Genomic DNA, 27,958 nt, shown 5'->3' on the forward strand with positions numbered 1-27,958 from the left:
CTTTTCTACATGTCTTTCTCTCTTCTTTCTCTTTCAGGAGGAGCTCAAGCCATTCCAGAGGGTAAAGTGTCTGACAAATGGAGGATATGAACTGCAAAAGTGAGTTGATAATGTAAAACTCCTCCTCATTTATCATTTGAATCCTCTAACACATCAACTTACGCGACATTGATCACATTTAGAATAAGAAAAAAAAATGCAATGCAAGGATAAGGATAAGACCAAATTATGAGAAAAAGATCTATTAGTTCTTTTCCTATATGTGTCTTCATTCAGGCTCTGCAGTCAGATCTGAGTCTTTCGTTCATCCTGTGACAGGCACATGAGCTGAGCTATGCAGTCTGTAGAGCCGGATACAGAATCGATTAGTTCATGTCTCGAGTCTCGGGTTTGAGTCATTCGTTCTTTTGTCACGTAACTGTATTTTTTTATTACACGGCTCTGTGGAATACTTTTTTGAAATTGGTCAATCACAGATAATTCCCAGATAACAACCGCCAAAGTGAATAACACCCCGCTCATCCGGGTACTACGAGTTATCTTGACCTTAAATGTTAAGTCTCACCTCCCTTTCCCTGTTAAAGCCAGTTGTGCTCGCACCACAGTGGATTCACTCTTTATGTGGAGGAATTTGCGAGCGAGCAGGTTTGCAGAGGTATGGAAATACATATGTTCAGGGTGTGATTTGTGGAAAAAACACAGGAGGGGAATAGGACACTATTGTTGTCCCCACCGGCAATAAGCATAGTTTAGCAGAAGAGAGTTCATAAAAAAAGTGTTTATTAAAAAAATAATAATCCTCCAATCCATTCTGAACTCTGCGGCTCGGATCATCACCTGCACCAGGTCAACGGACCACATCCCAGCCCTGCTCGCTCAGCTCCACCGGCTTCCTGTTCCCCACCGGGTCAACGACAACATCCTTCTGCTAACCTTCAAAGCCCTCTATAACCTTGCCTCTCAGACCTGCTTCTTCCCTACACCCCTCCTCGAACACACACGGCTTCAAACTAAATAAGAAACATTTGGACAGACTATTAAAGGTCCTGTTCTTCGCGATTCCATCTTTCAAACTTTAGTTAGTGTGTAATGTTGCTGTTAGAGCATAAATAATATCTGTAAAATTATAAAGCTCAAAGTTCAATGCCAAGCGAGATATTTTATTTAACAGAAGTTCCCTTTCAAAGCCTACAGCGAGCGGCCGGTTTGGACTACAGCAGGAAGTGCAGGGATGTAATGATGTCACTACAACCGTTTGTTGACTAACGCTCCGCCCACAAGAACACGCAAAAAAGGGGGCGTGGTCTTGTTGCTCTCCCACATAGACCGTAAAAAAATATGGACGACTCGACATCATCCGTTTCCGCTTGCCATATTTGAAGCTTTCAGGCGGCCTGCACGGCGCGGACATCTTGGGACCGGAGTCTGCGCAGTAGAGCGCAGGAAGTAGAGCAGGAAGTAGAGCTGCGATATCAAAAGCCCGCCCACACTCTCGCAGATGCAGAACAATTATTTATGTTGGTGTGAAATAAACAGTTATGGAAATGTAGAAATTAAAGCTAAATCTCCAATTTTCTCCCAAAAATTCCGAAAAAAGTCTGTTAGTGCCTCAGTGACAACTTCACTCATAGAAGCCGTCAGTCTCAGCTGTCAATCATGACGTCACACCCCCCGTTCTTATAGCATCAGATAACTAACTAAAACTAAACTTATTTTAAAAACGAACACTTGAAATGAAATCATCGTGATGATAACTGCCTTCAATGACATAAACTAACTTTGGGGAAAAATATTTGAAGTGTAGTTTTATTGTTTAGTTTGCCTCGCGTCCATTAGAAAACACAGAGGGGCGGCTATACTGGGACCGGTCACCGGGGGGCGATCGAGGCGCGAAAGCTTCAGTATCTGAGAGGGAGACTGCAGGCTTGCTCTCCCACGTGGAGAAGAGCGCGCATTCAGCGCTTGCATCTCCCCGTTATGGTAAGAGGCGGGACCTTTCTGGGCAAAGTGCGCTAAGCTGCTGTCCAATCACAACACGGGAAGTGCTGGCCCAATCAGAACTTGTTACTTGTTTCTGAAGGAGGGACTTCATAGAACAAGGAAATCATCAGGCCGTGTTTAGGACAGAGGAAACAGCGCTGTACAGATAAGACCATTGTGTGAAAAATATTGTGTTTTTTACACGCGAAACATGAACTCATGTTATATTGCACACTGAAAACATAATCAAAGCTTCGAAAACATGCGAAGAAAGGGACCTTTATTGATCACATTACAAAGCCTCTTTGTATTACATCTATCTGGAATTGTGAATTATCTGATCTGGAGAGGGTGTGGTATCATCTAATCCAGTGGTTCCCAAACCTGTCCTGGAGGACCCCCAGCACTGCACATTTTGCATGTTTCCCTCATCAGACACACCTGATCCAACTCATCAGCTCATTAGTAGAGATGGCAAGACCTGAAGTGGGTGTGTCTGATTAGGGTGACATACAAAATGTGCAGTGCCGGGGGTCCTCCAGGACAGGTTTGGGAACCACTGATCTAATCTAAACTTTGAAAAATTGGCCTTATCCATTTTAAAGTCAACCATAGAGCATACATAACCCCTTCCAAGAGGTTCAAAGTGAAACTGCAATCGCCCTATAACTGCCATGTATGTAAGACTGTACCTTCAAGTACTTTTCTTTACATGAATGTCCAGTTGTTGTCAACCTATGGACTCATGTAACCTTAAAAAAACAACAACAAAAAAACAACCGGCATCACTGTTCCTTCCTTGGAGCACTTTTGATAGATACTGACCACTGCAGACCGGGAACAGCCCACAAGAGCTGCAGTTTTGGAGATGCTCTGACCCAGTCGTCTGATCAGATCAACAACAAACAATACAATTCCTGTGATAAGAGATGATTCCTGCGCTTTCTGTCCTCTCTGTCTCCGGCAACTGCCCATCACAAAAATGAGCCGAAAATCTACAGGCTACTTCAGTCACAGTAAGAAATATGTCTACAGAAATCTTGAAATATTCTCTAATTATCTAATCCATATAAAAACCAATGAGAGGTACAGCGTTAATCTTCTCAAACGTAGATGTTTATAATGTGTATGAGCGCTTCCCAATGAAGTAAGGACATAGCAGAGTGAAAATCTCACTCTAAATAAATGTAAATCGCTCTGAATTTAAATGGATAAATGGATTAAACTAAATTTCTTTGTCAAAATGTTCCGATATTGGTTCATTAAAGTCCATAAGTATTATATAAATGTTACTTGAGTTTAACAACTGCACAAAATACTAGGGATGCACCGGTTTATTGGTATACTGTAATATTCCTGCCGAGCTGCGTTTTAATGTTAATCAAACAACAAAAGTAAAAAAAAAAAAATGTTTTTTTTTTTTTGTGCAAAATTAACTTTTGTAACTTTATTTAATAAGGATTCATTTCCGCAATGTGGGCAACACAGACAGAATTCAGTCATAAAAATGGAATTTACTAGCCAGACAAGCCAGAGCCACATCCAGATGTTTGGTCTGGAAACTCCCCATTGACGGCTCAATCTGAGGGGCGGATAAACGGCTGTCTGTCAAACTCCCTCTGCACGCGATAGGATAGCGCTACACCAACCAGAGCAACGAAGGTGAAGCAGAGCTCGCTGACTGATTAAACATTCGCCGTATCCGGTCGGCTAAACTCCGAACACATCTTCCCTTTTTAAGAATGACTTCAGTGCCGTTCTTTGTTCTTTTCTCAGAGAAAAGCTTAACTCAAGTCTTCCAGAGTCACGGTCAAAGCTGATTCGACAGACCGCCGTTCGCCAGTTTCTGTGTTTACTAGAAGCACGCAAACGCAACTCGGCCGTCGTCATTATGGCCCCGCCCACCGACTCTATACGGTATGATTGGCCAGACCAGAGTCTGGTTTTTCCATCTCGCAAGTCTATGGAGAGTTGCTTGTAGCAGCAGATTCAAGTATCGTAGCAGCAGATTCAAGCAGCTGTAGTGATTGGACTTGTGATTGTGTAAGAAAAATATCCAAGAAAAGTAATGCATTTGTGACCAAATATCCTCCTACGAGTGTTCAACTCTCATTGCATGGATTCACATGTTAATTCGCGGATGTGCAAAATTTGTCCGTGACTTCACATTTTTGAAACGGGTGTGTGACGGCGTTTTGCATCATATTCACTGCAGCAACTGTAGCACTAATGTGAGCGTATGAGATTCTTCATGTGTGACTCGTAGAAGAGGATTTGTGCACCTGCAGGGAAGAATGTGTAAAGGTGTAACTGTTGTGTTGTGTTTGTAAGAGAGAAAAAAAGCTCCTAAATCTCCTAAAAGATTTTTTTCTGTGACTTCAAATGTATTGATACACATGTGTGGATATGCTGTACAGATAAAAATTTCACTCTCATGTGTTCAGTGGTTTTGCACCAGATATACCTTAATAGATATAGATTGTACTAAATGTCAGCTTGTTTATTTTGCTCAAGGTAATGATTTATTAAGTCCACATGTCATGGAAACAAGTAACTCGTTCCAACCACACAAGTTTACGATGCAGTTTGCTAACATTCTTTGGAAGGATAGTGTCGGAAAACACCAAATCGTTGAACTATGTAAGTAACGACAGAACTTGTGACCATAGTTGGCTAACGATGCTTTTTTTTTTTTAAACACACCCCTGAGAAGATGCGTTTCCTCACTACAGAAGTATTCAGTTTTTTCCCTCGCAAATCCCTCCACATAAAGAGTGAATCCTCCATGGTGTGAGCACAACTGGCTTTTAAAGGGAATGGGAGATGAGACTCTGATTGGTTTACTGCACATTACGCCTAAAACACACCCATGACTCATTAAGAGATGAGGGACGACCCTTTTGGACCATGCTCTTGGCACGTTGACCGTTTTCCGTTTTAAACGATCAAAAGTGGATTCAGACACACCCTAAGAGCACTGTGAGCTTCAGACCATGAGCTCAGGTTGATAAAATAAGGCCCTTTCAGTTCCTCTGGAAACAACCAGCTTATGATGTGTTCATGCCATCACAACATGGCAACCTGTGACATTCTACCCGAAGCAGTTCATGTCCTCAGACTCGGATTTATGCATTTCTGAATCAACACTATCAACGCCAAAATGAATCTGCAGCAAGTGTTTTTTTGCAAATTATTATTGTAATGGTATGTGCTTTGAGACATGAGGTAATGTAACACCGACTCTTGACACATTGCACACTCTGCTGTGTGTGTGTTCATGCGTGGCTTTGGAGAGCTCCCCAAAGGGAAAGTGGGATATTATGCTTTCAAAGCTATCTCGCTATTGCTAGCCTCTCTGAAATTGCCTACCTAAATAGAGTGTGGTTCTAGAAAGAGACATAACCATTATAAAGTATAAGTATAGGGCATAACATGGCTAAAGGCTCCATGGAGTAAAAGGCTCCTTTGATTTTATTCTCCTCTAAAACACTAGATTGCACAAAAACTTGCCTCATCACTTTCCAATACTTTTCAAGATTCATGTGGAAATTTGTCTGATCCTTCATTACGGGCGGCAGCGCAAAGATGATTGAGCGCTACTCTGATCTAATATTGGATGCTTTTTATAATGTTGTAGATTTAGGTAGCATAAAGAATTGCTAACATTATTGAATATATTCTGAGGTAAAGATCTTGTTAATGATTTTCAGTTTTGATCAAGGTGATTAAAGCCAGTTTTCAATAACAGAAGAATATGTAAATCTATGGTATTTGGGGACACAATAATTAACATGATAATAAATAGTTTGCTGACTATTTGCTGGTTAGATTCAGATGGAAAATATAATTTATTAAGTTATGTGTCCGTCTTAGAGATAATCACAATATGTATAATGAAAACATCAGATTTATGGGATTTGGTTTCTATATTTTTAAAATATATTTGTATATCAACATCATCTTAATGACAGCATATTTATTGAGTAAAAATGAAATCAAAATAAACAGAAAATAGTTCAAACTTTGCTAAAGTGATTGTTTTGAACATTTATTAACTTAGACATTATTAATGTTAAAAACATTATGTATACTTATATTTGTATGAATGCTGGTTTTTCCCCTTTTATGTTTTATTTTCTCACTAAATCTGTTGATCTATCTATGTTCAATACAAACATACAGTATATATCTTTTCTGCAATCATACACTATGGGAGTAATGAAAAGCACATTTTTCAAAAGGTGTGCCTTTAGTGCCCGACACACATATAGAACATTAATATCCAGACTATTACAGACGCACAAAGAACTGTATGAGCATATTCATGATTTGAGTGGCTCTCAGTTAAGTGCAGTAAAAATAGTGTAAATCTTGCAATAGACGACTGGATCTCCAGCCTTGGCTAGTGTTGTGATTGGTTAGATTAGATTCATAATGAGCTCTATTTAAAGTCAGCACATTAGGGAATTGTGTAATAAAAAATGTTTAAGGCCGTTGTGACCACAATATTTTGAGTGGATCTTCCTGCTACAGTATATGTTGGCACGAATAGCTTTTTTTTTTTTTTTTTGTAACTCTGGCTCTGCAGAAAGATTGGGCTGTTTCCACTAGATGGCAGCAAAAACTGGAAAAAACAATTTGGTGTCACTGAGATGTTGCATTTACAGGTCCTTCTCAAAATAAATAGCATATTGTGATAAAGTTCATTATTTTCCATAATGTAATGATAAAAATTAAACTTTCATATATTTTAGATTCATTGCACACCAACTGAAATATTTCAGGTCTTTTATTGTTTTAATACTGATGATTTTGGCATACAGCTCATGAAAACCCAAAATTCCTGTCTCAAAAAATTAGCATATCATGAAAAGGTTCTCTAAACGAGCTATTAACCTCATCATCTGAATCAACTAATTGACTCTAAACACCTGCAAAAGATTCCTGAGGCTTTTAAAAACTCCCAGCCTGGTTCATTACTCAAAACCGCAATCATGGGTAAGACTGCCGACCTGACTGCTGTCCAGAAGGCCATCATTGACACCCTCAAGCGAGAGGGGAAGACACAGAAAGAAATTTCTGAACGAATAGGCTGTTCCCAGAGTGCTGCATCAAGGCACCTCAGTGGGAAGTCTGTGGGAAGGAAAAAGTGTGGCAAAAAACGCTGCACAACGAGAAGAGGTGACCGGACCCTGAGGCAGATTGTGGAGAAGGACCGATTCCAGACCTTGGGGGACCTGCGGAAGCAGTGGACTGAGCCTGGAGTAGAAACATCCAGAGCCACCGTGCTCAGGCGTTGTGCAGGAAATGGGCTGCAGGTGCCGCATTCCCCAGGCCAAGACACTTTTGGGCTACAGAGAAGCAGCACTGGACTGTTGCTCAGGGGTCCAAAGTACTTTTTTCGGATGAAAGGAAATTTCGCATGTCATTCGGAAATTAAGGTGCCAGAGTCTGGAGGAAGACTGGGGAGAAGGAAATGCCAAAATGCCTGAAGTCCAGAGTCAAGTACCCGCAGTCAGTGATGGTCTGGGGTGCCATGTCAGCTGCTGGTGTTGGTCCACTGTGTTTTATCAAGGGCAGGGTCAATGCAGCTCTCTATCAGGAGATTTTGGAGCACTTCATGCTTCCATCTGCTGAAAAGCTTTATGGAGATGAAGATTTGGTTTTTCAGCACGACCTGGCACCTGCTCACAGTGCCAAAACCACTGGTAAATGGTTTACTGACCATGGTATTACTATGCTCAATTGGCCTGCCAACTCTCCTGACCTGAACCCCATAGAGAATCTGTGGGATATTGTGAAGAGAAAGCTGAGAGACGCAAGACCCAACACTCTGGATGAGCTTAAGGCCGCTATCGAAGCATCCTGGGCCTCCATAACACCTCAGCATTCAAGCAGTCATTTCTGCAAAAGGGTTCCCCACCAAGTATTGAGTGCATAACTGAACATAATTATTTGAAGGTTGACTTTTTTTTGTATTAAAAACACTTTTCTTTTATTGGTCGGATGAAATATGCTAATTTTTTGAAATTTTGGGTTTTCACGAGCTATATGCCAAAATCATCAGTATTAAAACAATAAAAGACCTGAAATATTTCAGTTGGTGTGCAATGAATCTAAAATATATTAAAGTTTAATTTTTATCATTACATTATGGAAAATAATGAACTTTATCACAATATGCTAGTTTTTGGAGAAGGACCTGTACATCACTGCATATGGGGAGACTTGTATATTGGAGATATTTGGGTAGGCGGAAATTACATTAAAAAGGTAATATTCCTCCCTTCAGATCCATTTGGGGAATTTTTTTTTGTTCTGTGTCTGTGGAGGAGCTCTGACCTCTTATGTGGCACCATTTGAAAGCTTAGAGTCTCTACTTTCTGGAGATGCATTTGTTTTACACAAAGTAACTTATTTTCACTAAATTACTCTGGGACCATTTCCACCTGGATTTGGCCTACCCAAATTGAAAAGACTCCCATACACACATACAGTGGTCTCCAAATACACAATTCTGGTGTCATTTTACAGGAAACCTATTTTAATTAGCATAATATTGTGTATTTGATCTATACCACTGTTTTTTTGTTTTTTTTCCAGTATTTGCTGTCATCTGTTGGAAACAGCGCACACTGTCTGAGGGTGCTAGAGCACACAGGGCCTGGGTCAAAACATTATTTACAATCAGAAAATCAACACTGGTTTATTACAGCTCAGACAACATATACTTACACGTTTATCACTTTTAGCAGTGGTGTACGTAACTTCAAAGGGTTTCCTGTAAAATGACCCCAAAATTGTGTATTTAGACCACTGTATGTGAGTATGGGAAGCTTTTCAAGGAGGAGAATGTTTTGTGTGCCGTATGTGTGTTCATCTTTGCATGACAGTATAGATTAATTCCTTTGAGAATTTAAAAATATGGTTAAGTTGTGTGTGTGTGTGTGTGTGTGTGTGTTTCAGCCACCAGATGGCGACAGACATGGAGAATAACATCACAGTGAACACTCATCCACTGGAGACCACAGTCCTGATGTGAGTTAATATCATCTTAACATGTTAACAGTGTTTGTTTTTAAAGCAGTTTTTAAAGTCACTAATGGTTTACTGTAGTATACTGTTATCTGTAATTATGCGTGTTTTATTATCCATACCTCATGTCAATAACTGACTCTGGCTCAGAATCCAGCAGGACTGGCGGGACTTCCTGCAGACACAGGATATCCTGGAGAAGAGAAGCCCCTCCCCTTCCTCTCTGTGCTCAGACAAGATGAGCTCGTCCATCAGCATGGCCACCCTATCAGACGGCAGCACACCGGTAAGCCCCTCCCTCATTTCTCTTCTAAAGGCTGATGGTGTATATCATGGATGCCCAATCCGGTTTCTGAGACCTAATCAAACACGTCTGAACCGGCTCATTAGGATCTCAGGAACACCTGCTCATGAGCAAATCTCTGCAGGACCGTGTGGATTCAGTGGGCAGGAGTCTGAGGAGTGTGTGTGTGTGTGTGTGTGTCTGTTTAGATCTGCGTTGGTCTGAAGTTTGTGAAGAATAATGTGACATGCTCTGATTTTTTTCATTATATTTAAACATTCAGGTCTGCAAGTTGTGGCTTTCTGAACCCCGATCTGAGGTGTATCTGTGGAGTGTCAAATGTTGTTGATAATGTGTTTTCCCTCGTAGTATCTGGTATTATTTGAATTACTTTGGAGTACTATTACTAGAGTACTATTTAAATACCATGGTAAAGGAGTATGTGTAGAAACTCATAATGTAATATAGCCTAGAAATCTAGACGCACCCTAGCGGCAGCAAATTTAATCTGCCCGTGAGTGTCGTCTAGGAACTCTCAATACCCTTCTGAGCTGTAATCGCCAAACTCTGGTCGGGCCAATCACATCGTGTATAGAGTCGGTGGGCGGGGCCATAATGACGACGGCCGAGTTGCGTTTGTGTGCTTCTAGTAAACACAGAAACTGGCGAACGGCGGCGGTCTTTCGAATCAGCTTTGACCGCGACTCTGGAAGACTTGAGTTAAGCTTTTCTCTTAGAAAAGAACAAAGAACGGCACTGAAGTCATTCTTAAAAAGGGAAGATGTGTTCAGAGTTTAGCCGACCGGATACGGCGAATGTTTAATCAGTCAGCGAGCTCTGCTTCACCTTCGTTGCTCTGGTTGGTGTAGCGCTATCCTATCGCGTGCAGAGGGAGTTTGACAGACAGCCGTTTATCCGGCCCTCAGATTGAGCCGTCAATGGGGAGTTTCCAGACCAAACATCTGGATGTGGCTCTGGCTTGTCAGGCTAAATGTATTACATTATTAAGTATTACATTATTATTGTAATAAATTGTTCAAAATGTAACTTTTTTTTTTCAAAATTTAATAACTTGAGGGCAATTTTTAACAATTTATTATAATAATACATTATAAACTCACCCAAAACATGGTCATATTGTCATAATTGTAATACATTTCCATTTAATCCTTTAGCAGATGCTTTTATCCAAATGAGGAGAGCAATAGAAGCAACCAAACAAGGGCAACAGCCTGCAAGTGCTGTAACAAGTCTCAGTTAATCTAACACAGTACACAAAGGACCGTACACATACACTTACACTTTTTTATTAATAGACAAATAGAAAAATGAATAGAATGATAGCTTTTAATTAGAGTTTAATAGAATAATACAGTAATAGCTTTAAAGAACAGTACATTTTAAAATCTAAAGACAGTCATGAAATGCCTGCAAAATGCAACATTTAAATATTTATGATATTATTATTATTATTATTATTATTAATAAACATAAATCATTGTTATTCTTTTTCAGTACATTTTAAAAATCTAAATCCAGATACATAACTTTGGCACATTTAATCTTCTTCTGGTAGTAATCTGGTGGCTTTTGTAGGCAGGTTAAGACTGGATTTAGATTTTTTAATGAATTCCAATGCTTTGTTTATTAATAATAGGAATAATAATACTATTAATAATAGCATGACTATTTAAATCTGTTGCATTTCACAGGTAGTTTAAGAATTGCTTTAGATTTGTAAAAATGTACTGTAAAGGAATATTATAATATTTTTATGTTTTAAAAACATTACAATAATGAACATGAGTTTATAATGTAATACATTTCTCATAACAAAAATATTGCATTATGTGTTCAAGATTTTATTACATTTTGAGAAAATGATTACATTATGAACATTTTATAATAATAATAATGTAATATTTTACATTATGTGCAGTTCTTACACAACCTCATACTTTTGAATATCTCATACTTTGTTGATTATCTCATGCATGACCACTAGAGGGATCTGTTCTTCAAGCATTACTGTAACACACACACGCACGCACGCACACACACACACGCACATAAACTCTTTTTGTAGTTTATTTATTTAGTGCTGTTTTACTATATATATATATGGCAGCTTCAGCTCTAATGAACAGAGCTGCCCAGTGAGTTCTTGAAGACGGCAGTGACTCTAAACCTTCAGATCCTTTCTAGAAGCTTTCTCCTTTGTTGGCCCATATACAGCACAAATGCTAATGATGATGTACAGCTTCATTTAATATGAAGATTATAGCGGTGTACTGTGATGGGCCGGGGTGTTAGCGTGGATCTGGGCATGACAGGAGCTGGATAAGCATTGAGGTTTGGGAGGAGAAAAGACCTGGAAAATTGATTTAATCCTAGCCACACACACACACACACACACATGTTGGTCTATGTGGTTTACAGGGACTCTCCATAGGCATAATGGTTTTTATACTGTACAAACCGTATTTTCTATCCCCTTACACTGCCCCTGCCCCTAAACCTACCCATCACACACACACACACACACTGCCCCTAAACCTACCCATCACAGGAAACATTCTGCATTTTTACTTTCTCAAAAAAACATCATTTAGTATGTTTTTAAGGCCTTTTGAATTATGAGGACATTTGATATGTCCTCATAAACCACATTTATAGTGTAATACCAGTGTAATACCCATGTAGTTATACAAATTTGTGTCCTCATAAACCACATAAACAGGCTCACACACACACACACACACACACACACGTTTACCTGCCAGTGACGTCTGTTGAGTGATCACAAACCTGCGTGGCGTCCCCATTCACCTGCTTGTACTATGAGCTAAATGTACGCACTCTTCTTGTGAAGAAAAAGCATACTTTTGAGTGTGTAGCAGAAGAGTAGGCGAGTTTTGGGTTAGCCAAGTCTTTTCCTCATATACACACACTCCACATTTTAACACGACTCGAACCGTCCTCCGGGATGAAGCTACCGTGCAAAGATGTTTCACAGAGATCTTGAGCTGGTCCTGCACATATGATGGATTATCATAAGCATTGTTAAACTTGATCATGTCATTGATTGGTGTTGTACAGTTGTAATGACTCCACTAGAGGTCAGTATGGTAATCTTCATCATCACTTATCCAGGGCCACTGGCATTATAAAGCTTGAAGAGACAGGACATATTTTAATATAACTCTGATTGTATTATTCTGAAAGAAGAATATCATATACAGCTAGGATGGCTTGGGGGGGAGAGTAAATCATGAGATCATTTTCATTTTTGGGTGAACTATCCCTTTAAAGCACCCTAATTTAGACTAGATAAAGACACCTGGGTCTCTCTCTCAGTCTTTTAATTTCATGACAGTCACATTAAATATGTAGAAGCTGTAGACTGCTTCAGAATAAGGCCTGTGTGTAATATCTGTCCCTGACGACGCAGCCCACCGTAATGTATCGATCGGATCTCGCTCTCGTCGGCACTGCTGTGTGGTCGGGGATGTGGCTGATATTAAAGGTTGATTGATATGATTATGATCGGGGCTCTATTCATTAGAGCCGTGAGCGTGATTGTCTGAGCAGAGCCACTGGGAATAAAACACTGATTAGGGATTCATCACGTGTCCTTCACCGCAGAGGAAGACGAGGAGAGACGGATGTCCTCAGGACGGAAAGTCAAGCTGTGCATGACTGATCCGACGTCGCGATCATTAATTATCTGAAAGCATTTAAGACGCAGCGTGCTCATTTGTCATGATGACATTATTTCAACTCTAATAACTCATTGTGAGGCGAAAACAAAGCATTTCAATAAATGGGTGTGGTCTGAGCAGAAAAAACTTAAACACTTCAAATAAAATCAAATGGAACAAATTCTGAAGGAATGGCACAGCGCTGAAAGCACAAACAGACGTGGTCAGCATTGAAGGTTATATGCTAAACATTCAGCCAAACTGAAGTATGTCTGTTGTTTGGAACGAGGCAGGAGAGCGTAAACAAGAGGATGATCATACTTCATGGATGAAATATTCCTGAAGAGTTTACCTCCAACCCTGTTATTACAGCTTACACAACATATACTTACATTTTTTATCACTTTTAGCAGTGTTTTATGTAACTTTAAAGGGTTTCCTGTAAAATGACACCAAAAGTTTGAACCTAGACCACTGTATGTGTGTATGGGAGGCTTTTCAATTTGGGTTGGCCAAATCCAGGCGGAAATGACATTAGAGTAATTTAGTGTAAAAAGGTTACTTTGTGTAAAACAAATGCCAAAGTGATGCATATCTCCAGAAAGAAGAGACTCTACAGACATTTAAAATGATGATGCCATTCCTGTACAGGGTCCGCAGAGTTAAAAGGGGTACTTCAGCACTGGGAAGATGAATCTGTATTTAAACTGGGTCATCAATAGCCTGACTTGGTCATACTCAACTCTAGTCAGAATATGAGTCTGATGCTCATTGGGCTGTGATTATGGGGCGTGTTTCAACCGAACTAGGAAAGACATCAATTGGACAGACCGACAACCAATCAGAGCAACAAAGGGACGCATAATGTTAGTTGTCAAATGTCAACAGAGCTCAACTGCACTGTGATGCCAAGTTCGCGTTTTTTCCGCGGGTTCTTTTCTATGTCCGCGGGTTGAAGCGACTATTATGTGATATATAGACCCTGGAGTGCGAATTTTAGCAGGCAACCTTGCCAAAATAACACACATTTTACCCCCAAACACCATTTTTTCACCGGAGAACCCCCCCTAGTAGTTGCCGCGTTTTGTTGTAAAAACTTGGCAACCCTGTCTGCACGCGCGCTGAAATCAGGCTGGAAAACACGATCTTTGACGGTGTTGTAAAATATGTTAATGATACACAGAGTACTTACCCAACATGATCATCATTTCTGAGAGAAATAGTGAAGGTGATGCAGATACAAACAAGCTCTCCGTTTAGGATTCGAACAAATATAACCCAAGCCCCTTTGACGTGATGATTACGTTACTGTTGATCATCTGTCTGTCATCGGCTAAAGCCCGCCCTGATGATCTCATTGGTCCGAACAGTTTCTGTTCGGAGATAATTACTCCTCTATGGAGCAAGGCCAGACCGAATTGCCTGACCTAAAAATTTTGTGGGCGGGGCTACGTTCGGCTGGCATCCAGGCTAGGTCATCAATGTAGTAGAAATGTGAAATTATTTTTGAATTTGGTGCCTTCTAGACTGAGAAAAGACAGAAAATGTATTTTTGTCTCATGGGGATGAAAGACTACAATTCCCAGAATGCTTCACTGCCCTGTGAGGCCATTGCCAAAGCCACCGCTACTGGATTACTGTGACTGAGTTAGAGAACAGACAGTACAATTAAAAACTGAACGTGTCTGTTCAATATAACGATCGAGTCGCCGCGTGACTCTCACAGCACAACGCTGCAGGAGTCAGATTACATTTAACGTCATAAATGAGCTGATGAGGTCTCGGGATGAGAGCTGAGGTAATCGCGACCACATTTGCGGCATAACTTACATTCACAACGCGAGTTCAGTCTGGCGCATTTTCAGTTCATGCCTTTGGAAGCTTAACTTTCATAGAAATTAATTTGAGAAGTTAAAAGACTTACATTGCTCACCATAGCACCGTTTAAATGAGTGCCTGTAGCTGAGCTGTGCTGTGAGTGTGATCTCCATCCCCCATGCGCGAGTTGAAAACATGCGGAAATGGCTCCCTCTGCTGGCTGTAGTCTTTAGCCTCTGGCCAAACATTCCTCCTATGATGCAAATATCGTCAATTTGCATCATAGGAGGAATTTTTCCAGAAAGAAAATGCATAAATCTCTTGCCTCAGGGGGATATGAGGGGGGAAAGCACAATCATTTGAATATACTCCAGGGTTTCTACTGATACAAAGCCATATGCTAATCGCTGAAGTAACCCTTTAAGTGGTTAAGGCTTTCTGTTCCAGTTTTTAAAAAAATGTAAGGCCTTAAATTGTGGAAGGTCAAATTAAGTCTTTCACGGAAACCCTGTCAGCTCATGAGGAACGTTCCCGTAGTGTCAACACCATGACGCAGTGCGAGTTCCACTTCGAAAGGGAACTAAATATACTGAAATGTAAGCTGTGACTTGTGATCAAGCTGTGGTTTATTTCTGATATTGTTTTGGCTAGTAGAAGTTCAGAATGGCTTGTAAATGGAAAGTCTTACCCTGCCTGCCATATATTGGGCATATAACACCTCCGGAATAAGGTGGAGGAGGGGGTTATCCCCAGCAACTCCTTTGTTGTCCTTCATTCTTATCTACAAGTGTGGATGATTGTAAATTCGTTTAGGACTCCCAGGAAAAACAAGTTTTGCCATGTGGGTGAAGCCCATGGAAGGACAGATCTTTATAGACTCCACACATACTTCTGTTACACAACATGGAGCAAGTGTTCTCCTTATCTACTAACAGAACTTTAATGAGTACTGTTTGCATCACAACAAGGTATACATGAATTCATGACCAAATTTAAATCATTTAACTAATATGACTCACGGTCAGTGTAAATCAGTTCATTCCCTTCGAATGTGAAATTATGCAAATGAAAGCACAAATCAACTCACATCTTATAATCTAACACAGTCCAGTTATTCATGCACTGTTTTAATATCTAGACTCATATGAGATTCTGACTGAAGCGTAGTCTCCATTATCATGCTCAAATCTCACTGTGTGTATGATCCGTTTCACGGCTGTGACATCAATATCATAAATCATGTCGACTGACCTCAGCAACACTGAAAGCTCTTCTGAACATCTGCTAACACACTGCTGGAGAGATGCTGACGGTGTGTGTGTGTGTCTCACCAAAACATTACACTCCGAGATTAAAGATAATAAAATAGAAAGTACATTTTGCTGAATGAAGCTGTTTGTAGCTTACCATTGAGACTGTTATATTGACTGAATCTGTAAATGTAAGAACAGAGCGAGAGCAGAGCATTGAGTTCATTTCTGAATCTACTCGTATTCCTGCTGCTGCGCTGTCATTAAATTATTAACACAGCTGTGTGTGTATATATGTGTGTGTGTGTCCAGCTCTGTCTATTGTCAGGACCAAGCCTGTTTTAACCAGTATATTCCCAAGATCCCAGTATTGAAGGAGTCGTCTTTAGATGCTGTGTGACACGCTGATGGCCGCATACTGTATATGAGTTATTGGTGTCACCTCCACAAACCCACACAGAAACAGCCTACAATATAAGCTATAGGACCTCAGGGAAAACACAGTGATCTTAAGAGAGACAAATGGGATGCTGTTTTTTGTATATTTCACAATATTTCTCTTTTATCTTATTTCTTTATATATGTATTTTTTTCGTTATATTGTTTTTATGCGATTACTAATAAGATACCGATATCAGCGCCCAGTGTGAGTCGCAGGGGATATAAAGAAATGAGGACATTGAGAGTTATAATGTTATTCTTAGTGTTAGTTTTTTGGCTGTATGAGACTAGTGGCAGCTACATCATACTGAGGATATTCTCATATTTCGTCATGTTGAGCTACATAACATTGATCCATTTTATGTACATTTGTTAACCTGTCTAATAAAGCACATGTAAGAACAGCATCTCAAACAGAAGTTTGTTGCAAAGCTCTCGCCGTCTCAAAAACGCCACGCCGATACTGGTCCTCTTTTGATCTCTAATTTTGTTCCAAAGTCTGCTTGCCATGGTCCATAATGTTTAAACGAAACTACAACAGTGCGAGACATTACGCAGTTGTCTACGTCTGTTGAAATGGTTTCTATAGCAGTAAAAGCAGAAACCGAGGGTAATGCAGATATGACGCTATTGACAGGCTACTCTCTTACATGTCCCGGTTCCTTAGTTAAAAACCCAATTTTCTCACGATTTACAAATAGTTGGAAACATTTACTTCTCAACTGAACAAAAAATAAATAAAAAAATGGCCTACTTGATATTTTACTGCAAAAATCAAAGCTGAGCAGCATCACTGAGAAATGTCCTGCTCATGGTTCAGGTCATAGATATGTATACGTAGATACCTCATTTGAACGCTCCAGGCACGTTGACGAGCCGACATTTTAGAGCGGTCAACACACGTCAACACTTCAGATGCGGTCAATCATCACTCGCTTAAAAAAACCAACAAAAAAACCCACTGCGCCTGCGCAGCCGCTGTGAAACTCTGTAAAGCCCGGTGCGATTTTAACTTCCTGAAGAAACCTTTCTCAGGTGAGACGTTTGTGTTGGTTTAGCAATTATAATGTTTGGATCTACACAAAAACACGTAACATTTGTTAGTAACAGGCTTCATGGTTTTTTAATTTCAATTCCCAGTATTCAAGAACTGGAAAATGTATTTGGAAACAAACATAGCCTTTTTAAAAGTGTTTAAATCAAACTAAATGTAAGAGTATTTAAAGAAGAGAAACCGACATATTTCTGCTGTTTTATAAGCATACCCGTCTGTCAGCGAATCTGTTGTCTATTTTTGCTGCGATGCTCGCGCTGAATTAAAGCCACAATGCATAGTTCTTGATCAACTTGACCTTATAAACATGAAAGATAACCGATTTCACCATAAAATCATGTAGTGCAGTCCTTCTTTTCTTCATTGTTAGTGATATTTACAGCATGTCATTAACACACTCGTCATCTGGTTTACGGACCCTAAACTGCCACCTGTGTCTTGACTCTGGGATTTATGAGTGTTGTCGTTTGTTCAGAATTCGCTCTGTCCATCGCTCTACAAAACCCTCTGCACATCTCTGCTCTGCGTACGGCCCATCTGGACCAGTAGATTTGTTGCTCATAGGACTCATTTGAGATAACTGGCAGTTACCGAATCACTACCTCCATCTAAACCTCCTTACATCCTCTGGATATAAATACATGTCTAAGCTACGTCTCTATGGTAGGTGGTGGCCTTGCTTGTGCTGGATCCTGCCAGGCGAATTCAGTACATACTGACACTCATTTCTCCAATGCCAATGACCTTTCATCAACTCTCGATAGTTTTAGTCTTGTACAACACTGAAATATTTTTGGAGGGACATTTACTTAAAAAAAGCTAGGAAACTTTTTCCACACAGAAAGTGCTTGTAATCTTTACTCGGGCTTTTCTAAGTAATATTTACTTACTAGAACCACTTATTTTTTATGTAAAATACACAAGTAAATTGCACTGGCAATACTCATCTATAGATTGTAACTTTCACTCAGATTACCATTGCATCCAATTACAAAACCCAAGTGAACATTGCTGATATTTCTGAGTTTTGCATGATGCCCCCAGAATGCATTGTGGCAGGAAGCATGTCACCATTGTTGAGAATCTTAGGCTGAATCTTGATATCTGTGTGTGAGAAAAGCTTGCAGGAGTTCAAAGTGCTTAGTGTACAGTCTGTTATAAAATGTATTCAACTTTTCTGGCTAAAACTGTGCTGGATCTTTTCTAGAATAAAACAAGGTTAATAGTATATTGCTCATATTCACATATAAGATTGGTGAATTAAGCCACTACACAATGATCATATTCTGATCATCAAGCGGCCAAAAGCATCTGATCATGTTTTCTCTGCTTTTCTTGCCATAGCAAACTCAGTCTCAGCAGTGAGAGAAACATTAATATTAAAAAGGCGCCAAACTGCCCAACTAAAGAAAACACTAATCGCCATAATGGTGACATAAAAAAAAACAAAAAAACAACTCTATTAATTCTCAATAAGAACTTATGTAGCATTGGCTACCGTTATAGTGATTAAAACTCACGTTCAGTGACAAGTCAAAACGTATTGAGAATAAGTCAGACAAATAAAAGCAACATCCCAAAATGACCGTCTCTGCCACCGCTGAACAAGTGGCATCTTTGCGAAAAATCTGTGCGCATTTTCAAATGCACTTTGCTTTTCAGATTAAAATTTACTTAATATTTTAGGTGAATGTGCTGTGACTATAAAACATTAAATATTATTTGTAAATATATGATAAAATTCACTCTTTTTTCTCAGTTAATTTATTACATGAATAGACTGTGTACATTTTACCTAAGATATATAGTTCCAACTTAAACTTGATTTTACAATGTAATAATTACATGAATTAATGTAATAGATTTTACCATACCACAAAGTCATTTTTTTCAGTGAAGGTGTCAGTTTTCCTACTCATTGTCGTGGTCACACACTTGATCTGGTTTGCACTTCAGGAATTAATAATGTCTCTGGCTCACAAACTGGTAAATCGGACCGTAAGCTGATAACATTTAGATTTGATTTACCTTTTCCTGATCCTGCTGTCAAAAGTACTGTTTATTATCGCAGTGTTAAAACTGTTTATCATTTATGTTTCTCAAACTCTATCTTCTTTGTCTATTTACTCTGATTTTTCCTGTCCTTCTGCTATTCTCCCAACTTACAACTCTATCTCAGAAGCCTTGGACAATCACGAGCCTATGATATCTAGGCTGGTATCTTCATCTTGTGTGTCTCCTTGGTATACACCTGAGCTCCGATTGCTTAATACATTGGTAGACGTCTGGAGAACTGGTGGAAAAGTGGCTTTGAGGTGCATTACCAGGATTTCTGTGATCATCAGCAGAAACACAAGACTGCTCTCAATGCCACATGTACATCATATTACTCTTCCATATTTAGCACTGCTAAAGGTAGACTGAAGATGTTATTTTCTACTGTCAGCAGTCTTTCTAACCCTCCAGCACAATGTAATACTGGCTCAATCGACCTCTGTAACTCTTTCCTTCATTTTTTACAGAGTAAAGTAAAATCTATTTATGAAACATGTTCATCTATATCAGCAGAAGTTCCCTCTAACTGGTGTTCATCACAACCCATAATGCATGTCTTGTCTAGCTTTACTCTCACCAGCCTATCTTCTGTTAGTGACCTAATTGCTCAAACTCATTGCACATCTACTTGTCAGTTAGATCCAGTACCTACCTCACTTCTAGGATGCCTACCTGTAATCTCATCTATTTCCCACCTCAACAACTGCTCTATTTCATATGGGTCTCTCCAGCTATCATTAAAAACTGTGGCTGTTGCTAATATTTTGAAGAGATCAGGGCTAGATTCTTCTGCTAGGAATAATTTCAGATTTAAATCCAATCTTCTTTTTTTTTCTGAATCGCTCAAAAATGTTGTTGCCTCTCAGTTACAATCTGATCTCTATGTTAACAATCTTCTTTACCCCTATCAATCTGGTTTTCGACGAAACAGTGACCAATGCCCTTCTCCAGTCTGCTGATTTTGGCTGTCTTGCTGTTCTTATCATGCTTGATTTAACAGCAGCTTTTCACCGTGTATCCCTTCAGATACTTATCTCTCGTCTTTCAGCAATAGGTATCACAGTGCTTTAGTGCTTTTTTGGTATACTTCCTATATCACTGATAGACAGTTCTTCATTTCTGTCCATAACGTCAAATCCTCCACTTGTTCTCTCTCTCATGGTGTCCCTCAAGGCTCTGTTCTTTGACCTCTTCTTTTCAATATTTATTTGTTACCCCATGGTAACTTTGCAGGTCATTGTTATTATGCGGATGAAATGCAAATGTCATGTTTACTTCATTATATCGCTGGACAGCAACCTTGTAACCTTTGAAAATAATAATAATAATAATAATAATAATAATAATATTTAGCATGTTTGTTAAACAATAAAATTGATATTCAAAGAATATGATGCCATTCGCACGGGACTAGCATTCTCTGGGGACCTCTGGTGATTTGTAATAATTGCAGAGAATGTCTGTGATCTTAATCCCGTGCGAATCGGCCATGTCTGTCATTTGTAAAGTAAAAATTCCCCCGCAAATGACCTACCATATTTCGCCGCACACCGAGGTCCTGTGATAATAGTAGTCCCGTGCGAATCGACGTCTCTGTGATTTGGCCAGGATTAGGCGGATCGTATATCATTTTTGCAAGTTTTTTTTCCTGTGAGCATTTCTATCTTTATCTTTCACGAAGAATGACGTCTGCATTCATAATGCCCACCGTTATGAATTCCCGGCAACAGAGCACTCTGGTCGGCTGACCAATGAGACTAGTTGTTCTGAGGTCCTGGTACAAGCAGTGCTCCTAAACTCTGGAACACTCTACCTGTAGACCTGCGTGTTCTTACAGACCTGGCCCTGTTCAAGTCTGATTAAAAACACATGTGTGGGTGTGCCATCTGACGGATATGTGATATTAGTAGTAGGGTTTGTAACCATTCTATGGTAAGACTATTTCATGTCTGATTCCCAGACACTTTTAAAGTAAAAGAAGAATAAATGGTCAAATGGTACAAATACAACACCTTCTGTGAATAGCGCAAAATTATAAACCACAGAACTCAAAGGAAAGACCCACCATGTAAGAAAAGTAAATGTGTGTGTGTGTGTGTGTGTGTGTGTGTGTGTGTGTGTGTGTGTGTGTGTGTGTGTGTGTGTGTGTGTGTGTGTGTGTGTGTGCGCGCGTGCGTGCGTGCGTATGTGTGTGTGTGTGTGTGTGTGTGGGCACACTGATGAATTTTAAATACAGAGCATTTGGCCTGTAACTAAGTCAGTGAAGGGGATTTTCCTTCATGCTGTCTTGCTCTAATACTCATGGAGTTTCCAAATCCTGCAGAAAACATCAAGGAAAATGAACCCAGCTGATCAGACGGAGGATATGAGAGAAGAGAGAAGCTTTCTTAAGCCCGAAGTATACTTCGTTGCACTTCGGGCACAGTCAAATGCACAGCCTTGCAATATACACTTTTCTTTAAAAAAAATTATACAGTATACTTTATAACCACAAATGCGTGACTTCTGTGTTATTCTTCCTCACTGTATATAATGCCATCCCTTCAGAAAGGTCACGCATGATGTAGACTAGGGGCTTCATCTCAGGGAAGCCACGCAGTGTCCATAAACTCATTACTTCCCAAGACTAATTAGCATTTTTATAATTTTTTGTATTATATCATATATTTATGAAGCAAGCGCAAGTTCTGCCAGGAAGACTCAATCGTTACGTTACTAATTACCTTCTCATCTATCCAATCATATCCTTTGCCGTAGCATATAAAGGTTGTACTTACTCATGTCTGAGTTCGCAGATACTGCCGCTTCAGCACCACTATCCTCCCCACCACCACCAAGATGGGACCTTTCCTTACTTTGCGGGGGGTGAGCTGCGCCGCTGCCTAAAAGTAAAATTTTACTTACTTCCCCCCCCCCACACACACACAACCAGCCGGGCTTTCATATCATCCTCAACACCACCAGATGGGATCTCCCCTCTACCCTGAAGACTTCAGGATGTCTTTCCCTCCATCCACCCCACCACCACCAGATGGCCCCCTTCCTTACTTCGCGGGGGGGTGAGCTGCGCCCCTGCCTCTGTATTCAGGCAGTATACGCAGATTCCGTACCCTCAGAATGCGAATTATGAATGGGGCCTACGCCGAAGAACTTGGTTGCTTGCTGAGCTCCTAAATAAATGTTATTGTTACAGCATTAATTCTCCCGAGTCTTTCTGGCAGAAATTATATTTTTACTTAAAGTCCCCCTGTGGTGAAAATCAAGGTTATAATATTGTTTAAATATATGTGGTGTTTTTAATATGCTTTAAAGGGCTCAAAATACCCCTAAGATAATTTTTATAGCATGTTAAATACTTTTTGAGGGAGAGCAAATCATGTCGTTTTTGTGTGTCCCTTTAAATGCAAATGAGCTGCTGCTCCCGCCCCTTTTAGGAAGAGGGCAGAGCTTCAAGAACTCATGTTAGCAGCTCTGATTACCACACGCACACACACACACTGAAAATGACAGAAACTGTTCAGCCTATTAAGATCAAACCGGAGTCAGACAATGATGGAGATACTCAAGAAGAAGAGACAACATGTAGAATGAGACAGGACGTTTCTGAATGATCAGTTGATGAATTTATGAGTTAACGATCTTCAGTCATCGATTAGCATATTCTGTCATGATAATCTATAAACTGTTGTGAGATGAGCCAGATAATATCTGCTGAAGAAGAGAGAACAGGGATAGTTTAGTTTAATTACGGTTATAATGTCTGCTGATGAAGAGAGAACAGGGATAGTTTAGTTTAATTACGGTTATAATATCTGCTGAAGAAGAGAGAACAGGGATAGTTTAGTTTAATTACGGTTATAATATCTGCTGAAGAAGAGAGAACAGGGATAGTTTAGTTTAATTACGGTTATAATATCTGCTGATGAAGAGAGAACAGGGATAGTTTAGTTTAATTACGGTTATAATATCTGCTGAAGAAGAGAGAACAGGGATAGTTTAGTTTAATTACGGTTATAATATCTGCTGATGAAGACAGAACAGGGATAGTTTAGTTTAATTACGGTTATAATATCTGCTGAAGAAGAGAGAACAGGGATAGTTTAGTTTAATTACGGTTATAATATCTGCTGATGAAGAGAGAACAGGGATAGTTTAGTTTAATTACGGTTATAATATCTGCTGAAGAAGAGAGAACAGGGATAGTTTAGTTTAATTACGGTTATAATGTCTGCTGATGAAGAGAGAACAGGTATAGTTTAGTTTAATTACGGTTATAATATCTGCTGATGAAGAGAGAACAGGGATAGTTTAGTTTAATTACGGTTATAATATCTGCTGATGAAGACAGAACAGGGATAGATTAGTTTAATTACGGTTATAATATCTGCTGATGAAGAGAGAACAGGGATAGTTTAGTTTAATTACGGTTATAATATCTGCTGATGAAGAGAGAACAGGGATAGTTTAGTTTAATTACGGTTATAATATCTGCTGATGAAGAGAGAACAGGGATAGTTTAGTTTAATTACGGTTATAATATCTGCTGATGAAGAGAGAACAGGGATAGTTTAGTTTAATTACGGTTATAATATCTGCTGATGAAGAGTGAACAGGGATAGTTTAGTTTAATTACGGTTATAATATCTGCTGATGAAGAGAGAACAGGGATAGTTTAGTTTAATTACGGTTATAATATCTGCTGATGAAGAGAGAACAGGGATAGTTTAGTTTAATTACGGTTATAATATCTGCTGATGAAGAGAGAACAGGGATAGTTTAGTTTAATTACGGTTATAATATCTGCTGATGAAGAGAGAACAGGGATAGTTTAGTTTAATTACGGTTATAACTTATGTTGTCATCTTGCTTTATGACATGCTATTGCATTTGTGTTCATACTGTATCAATAAATGTAAAAGACGGACGACAGCTTGAGCGACTCTCAATGTGCTTGACTACAGCAACTCTTCCTCTTCTTTACATACTAAATGAAGCAAGGGTGTAGCTATTTTCAACATTCAACATTTTCTACATTCAAGCTTTTTTAAGGCTTATTTAAAAAATAAAAAAAATATTGTGACAAATTTTCAATTTGATCCGTGGCGTAGCCCATAGTTGGAGAAATTGAGTGCAGCCATTAAGCAACAAGTTATGTTACATAAGCTACCATTTTTTCTGTTTAACTTTTATTAGACTCCAGGTCAAAATAAAATAAAAGGGCATTTTTACACTGAGCACGTTTGCTCCAGTCGAAGTCTGATGGATTAAAATTGACACAGGAGCGAAGTGCAATGTCATTTCAACTGAAACGTACGGAGCAGTGAGAAAAAATGAGAAAATTCAAGCAAAGTCAAAAGCAACATTAGTGACTTATAGAGGCACAGTGATTGAAACAGAAGGAATTGTGATGCTGCAATGTCTGACCAGCAAACGAAAATCACACGTTGCAATTTCATGTTGTAGATAAAAATGTCAAATCATTGCTGGGCCTGCCAGACTGTTTAAAGATAAACATAATAACCCTCAAAGAAGAAGTGCATGGAATTGATCTCAACAAAAATGTGAGCTTATCACTGTCACGTCACAGACAAGGGAAAATGGTGCGAGGACTCATGTGCAGGAGAATGACAATTTATTTTCAAAAACAAAACATAAACTCAAAACAACAACCCACGAGGGGGAAAAACACATAATAGAATAATATAAATACAAACTTAAACAAACCAACAGAATCACGGGGAGGACGGAAGACGCAGACATTACACACAAGGATCCAACAACAGACTGACAAACACAAGGAGCTATAAAGGGAAGAAATCAAGAGGGGAATAAGGGAACACAGGTGGGGTCAATAAACACTAATCACAAGAAATATTCACAGAATATGCCGACCTGGGGCCTGTACCATGAAGCTGGTTTAGCTGGCTAGCCTGATTTGTTTAAGCTTAGTTTGTGCCAATCCTGGGTTTTAGGTACCATTAAAGTGGTTTGGCTTTTAGCTGTGTTCATCGCCATAGTAACTTATGCTCCACGGCTAACCTGCTCCAGGGCAGGTTATGTTCTGGATTAAAGATCTCAAACTGAAATTGGGCCAATCAGCTGTGAGTAAAGTGACACACCTCTGATGCAGTAAAGCCACTCCCCCTGTTTCTGCTCCAAATTAAAGGTCATTACATAGCAAATGGTTTTTAAAGACTAAAGCGTCTTGCTTTTAACAATGCTTATTTATAATAATATTAATTTTGAATGATTTAGTTATAATTTATGTAATTATTATACCTTAAATCAATTACACATTTATCATTTTAGTTAATCAATCATTAATAGGCACTTTGTTAAAATTAATACATAAGTCATATAAATAACATCACCTGCATAAAGTCATATGGACAAAGTTTTAAAATCAATAAATAAAAATAGCCTATAAAAAAAAAGATGCTCACTGAGCTTAAATGTTTAATTTTCTCTATATCAACTAAACTAACTTCATAACTTTTACTTGCATTGACGTATACAATTTTTTCTTAAAGTTGTCCTCTTTCATAGACAGCTTTTCTTCCTGCTGTGTATTTTTTTTTATTTTTTATTCTTAATATTTTTCAATCATGCAATATTCTGCAGAAGAGAGAAATTAATCTCACTGATTGTCTCGCGAGAAGTGAATCTCAGTTCCACAGCGTGTGATTGGCTGTTCACTGCTGATGTCACAGCTAAACTCCTGAAGTCAGGATCAAAGCCTGAGTTGACAAAGAAAGCTGATGATCAGCATCATGGGACCAACAAAGCCTTAATACAATGGTTTGGTTTTGTCAACTCGAAACTAATCCTTTAACCCTGAGTTTGTTAAACTGCCATCATGGTACAGGCCCCTGTTTGATGACGAGCATGGCACCTTACCTGTGACATACTCAATGAAGATCAACTCAGCTGTAACTCCAGTGGTCCGACCCCCTCGTCGATTACCCATGGCAGTGCGTGGCAAAGTAGAAGCCGAACTAAAAAACATGACAAAATTGGGAGTCATAACACCAGTTTCAGACCCCACAGAGTGGGTATCCTCAACGGTCGCCACGCATAAAAAATATACTGACAAGATCCGCTTATGCATTGATCCAAGGGATCTGAATGAAGCTATTATATGCCCTCACCATCCCATGCGCACAGTAGAGGAGGTACAAATGTCCAATGCCAGTATCTTTTCCGTGCTTGATGCTAAAAAGCTCATTTTGGCAGATCAAGTTAGACCATGAATCTTCCCTACGCACTTTTGCAACACCTTTTGACAGATATCGTTTTCTGCCAGTGCTGAAATACTTTGATATAAGCAAACCCGTGATTATCACATGTGACGCTTCTCAGTACGGATTGGGTGCAGCATGCCTACAAAATAGAGAGCCTATCAGCTACGTCTCACGCACTGAAAGAGAAATGAGTTATGCTCAAATCAAAAAGGAGCTATTGGCAGTAGTCTTCCGTTGTCAGAAGTTCTACGATTACATCTACGGAAAACCTGTCTTGGTGGAAACAGACCACCAACCCCTTGTCACAATTTTGAACAAACCTCTTCACACTGCTCCAGCACGACTTCAGCGAATGATACTAAAGCTGCACAAGTTCAACTTGACCCTCACTTACAAAAAAAGAAAGCAGGCAGATACCTTGTTACGTGCTCCCAGTGCTCAAAGAACATACAGAAAAAGACAGCTCTCTGCAATGCCTGTGCAACACCATAAAGCATGGTTGGCCAAAGAAAATCCAGAGTGTGCGAGTGCCACTAAAACCCTTCGTTTCTTCCGAGATGAGCTCACCACAAAGGATGAAGTAATCATGAAGGGAACAAGAGTAGTAATTCCTCACAGCCTACAGCATGAATATCTACAAATCTTGCACAAAGGGCATGCAGGAGCCGAAGCGACCAAACGCTGAGCACGTGATGACGTTTTCTGGTTAACTATGACACACAACATTGACAACTTCGTCCAGTCTTTCAGTATATGCAATGCTTTAAAACCTCACCAACAAAAGTAGCCATTGCACCTCCACGAGATCCCAGAATTGCCTTGGTCCGTCATTGCCGTTGACATATTTGACTGGAACAACCAACAACAACTAGTGCTGCTAGATTCCTACTCTGGGTGATTTGAGATAAATCCACTTAGAACCCTGACATCGCAAAACATCGTCAACAAACTGAAGAGGCACTTTTCTGTGCATGGTATTCCCCAGAAGCTAATTACTGAAAATGGAACCCAGTTCACGAGTCAGGTCTTCAAAGACTTTGCAAGCTCATGGGACTTTTGTCAAATCACTAGAAGTCCTGAGTATCCCCAGGCGAACGGTC

The 27,958-nt window shown here is 39.5% G+C and overlaps 1 protein-coding gene across 1 annotated transcript in view; it reads left to right on the forward strand.

Annotated features, from left to right (window-relative positions):
• schip1 (schwannomin interacting protein 1) overlaps positions 1-27,958 on the forward strand; it is a 393,923-nt gene that overhangs the window by 126,024 nt on the left and 239,941 nt on the right. Inside the window, exons 5-7 of the mRNA XM_067449919.1 lie at positions 38-99; positions 8,947-9,018; positions 9,166-9,301. Coding sequence (XP_067306020.1) covers positions 38-99; positions 8,947-9,018; positions 9,166-9,301 — 270 coding nt within the window. The remainder of the gene's footprint in view (positions 1-37; positions 100-8,946; positions 9,019-9,165; positions 9,302-27,958) is intronic.

Source organism: Pseudorasbora parva, chromosome 8, assembly GCF_024679245.1.
Source record: "Pseudorasbora parva isolate DD20220531a chromosome 8, ASM2467924v1, whole genome shotgun sequence".
In the NCBI taxonomy this organism is placed as follows: Eukaryota; Metazoa; Chordata; class Actinopteri; order Cypriniformes; family Gobionidae; genus Pseudorasbora; species Pseudorasbora parva.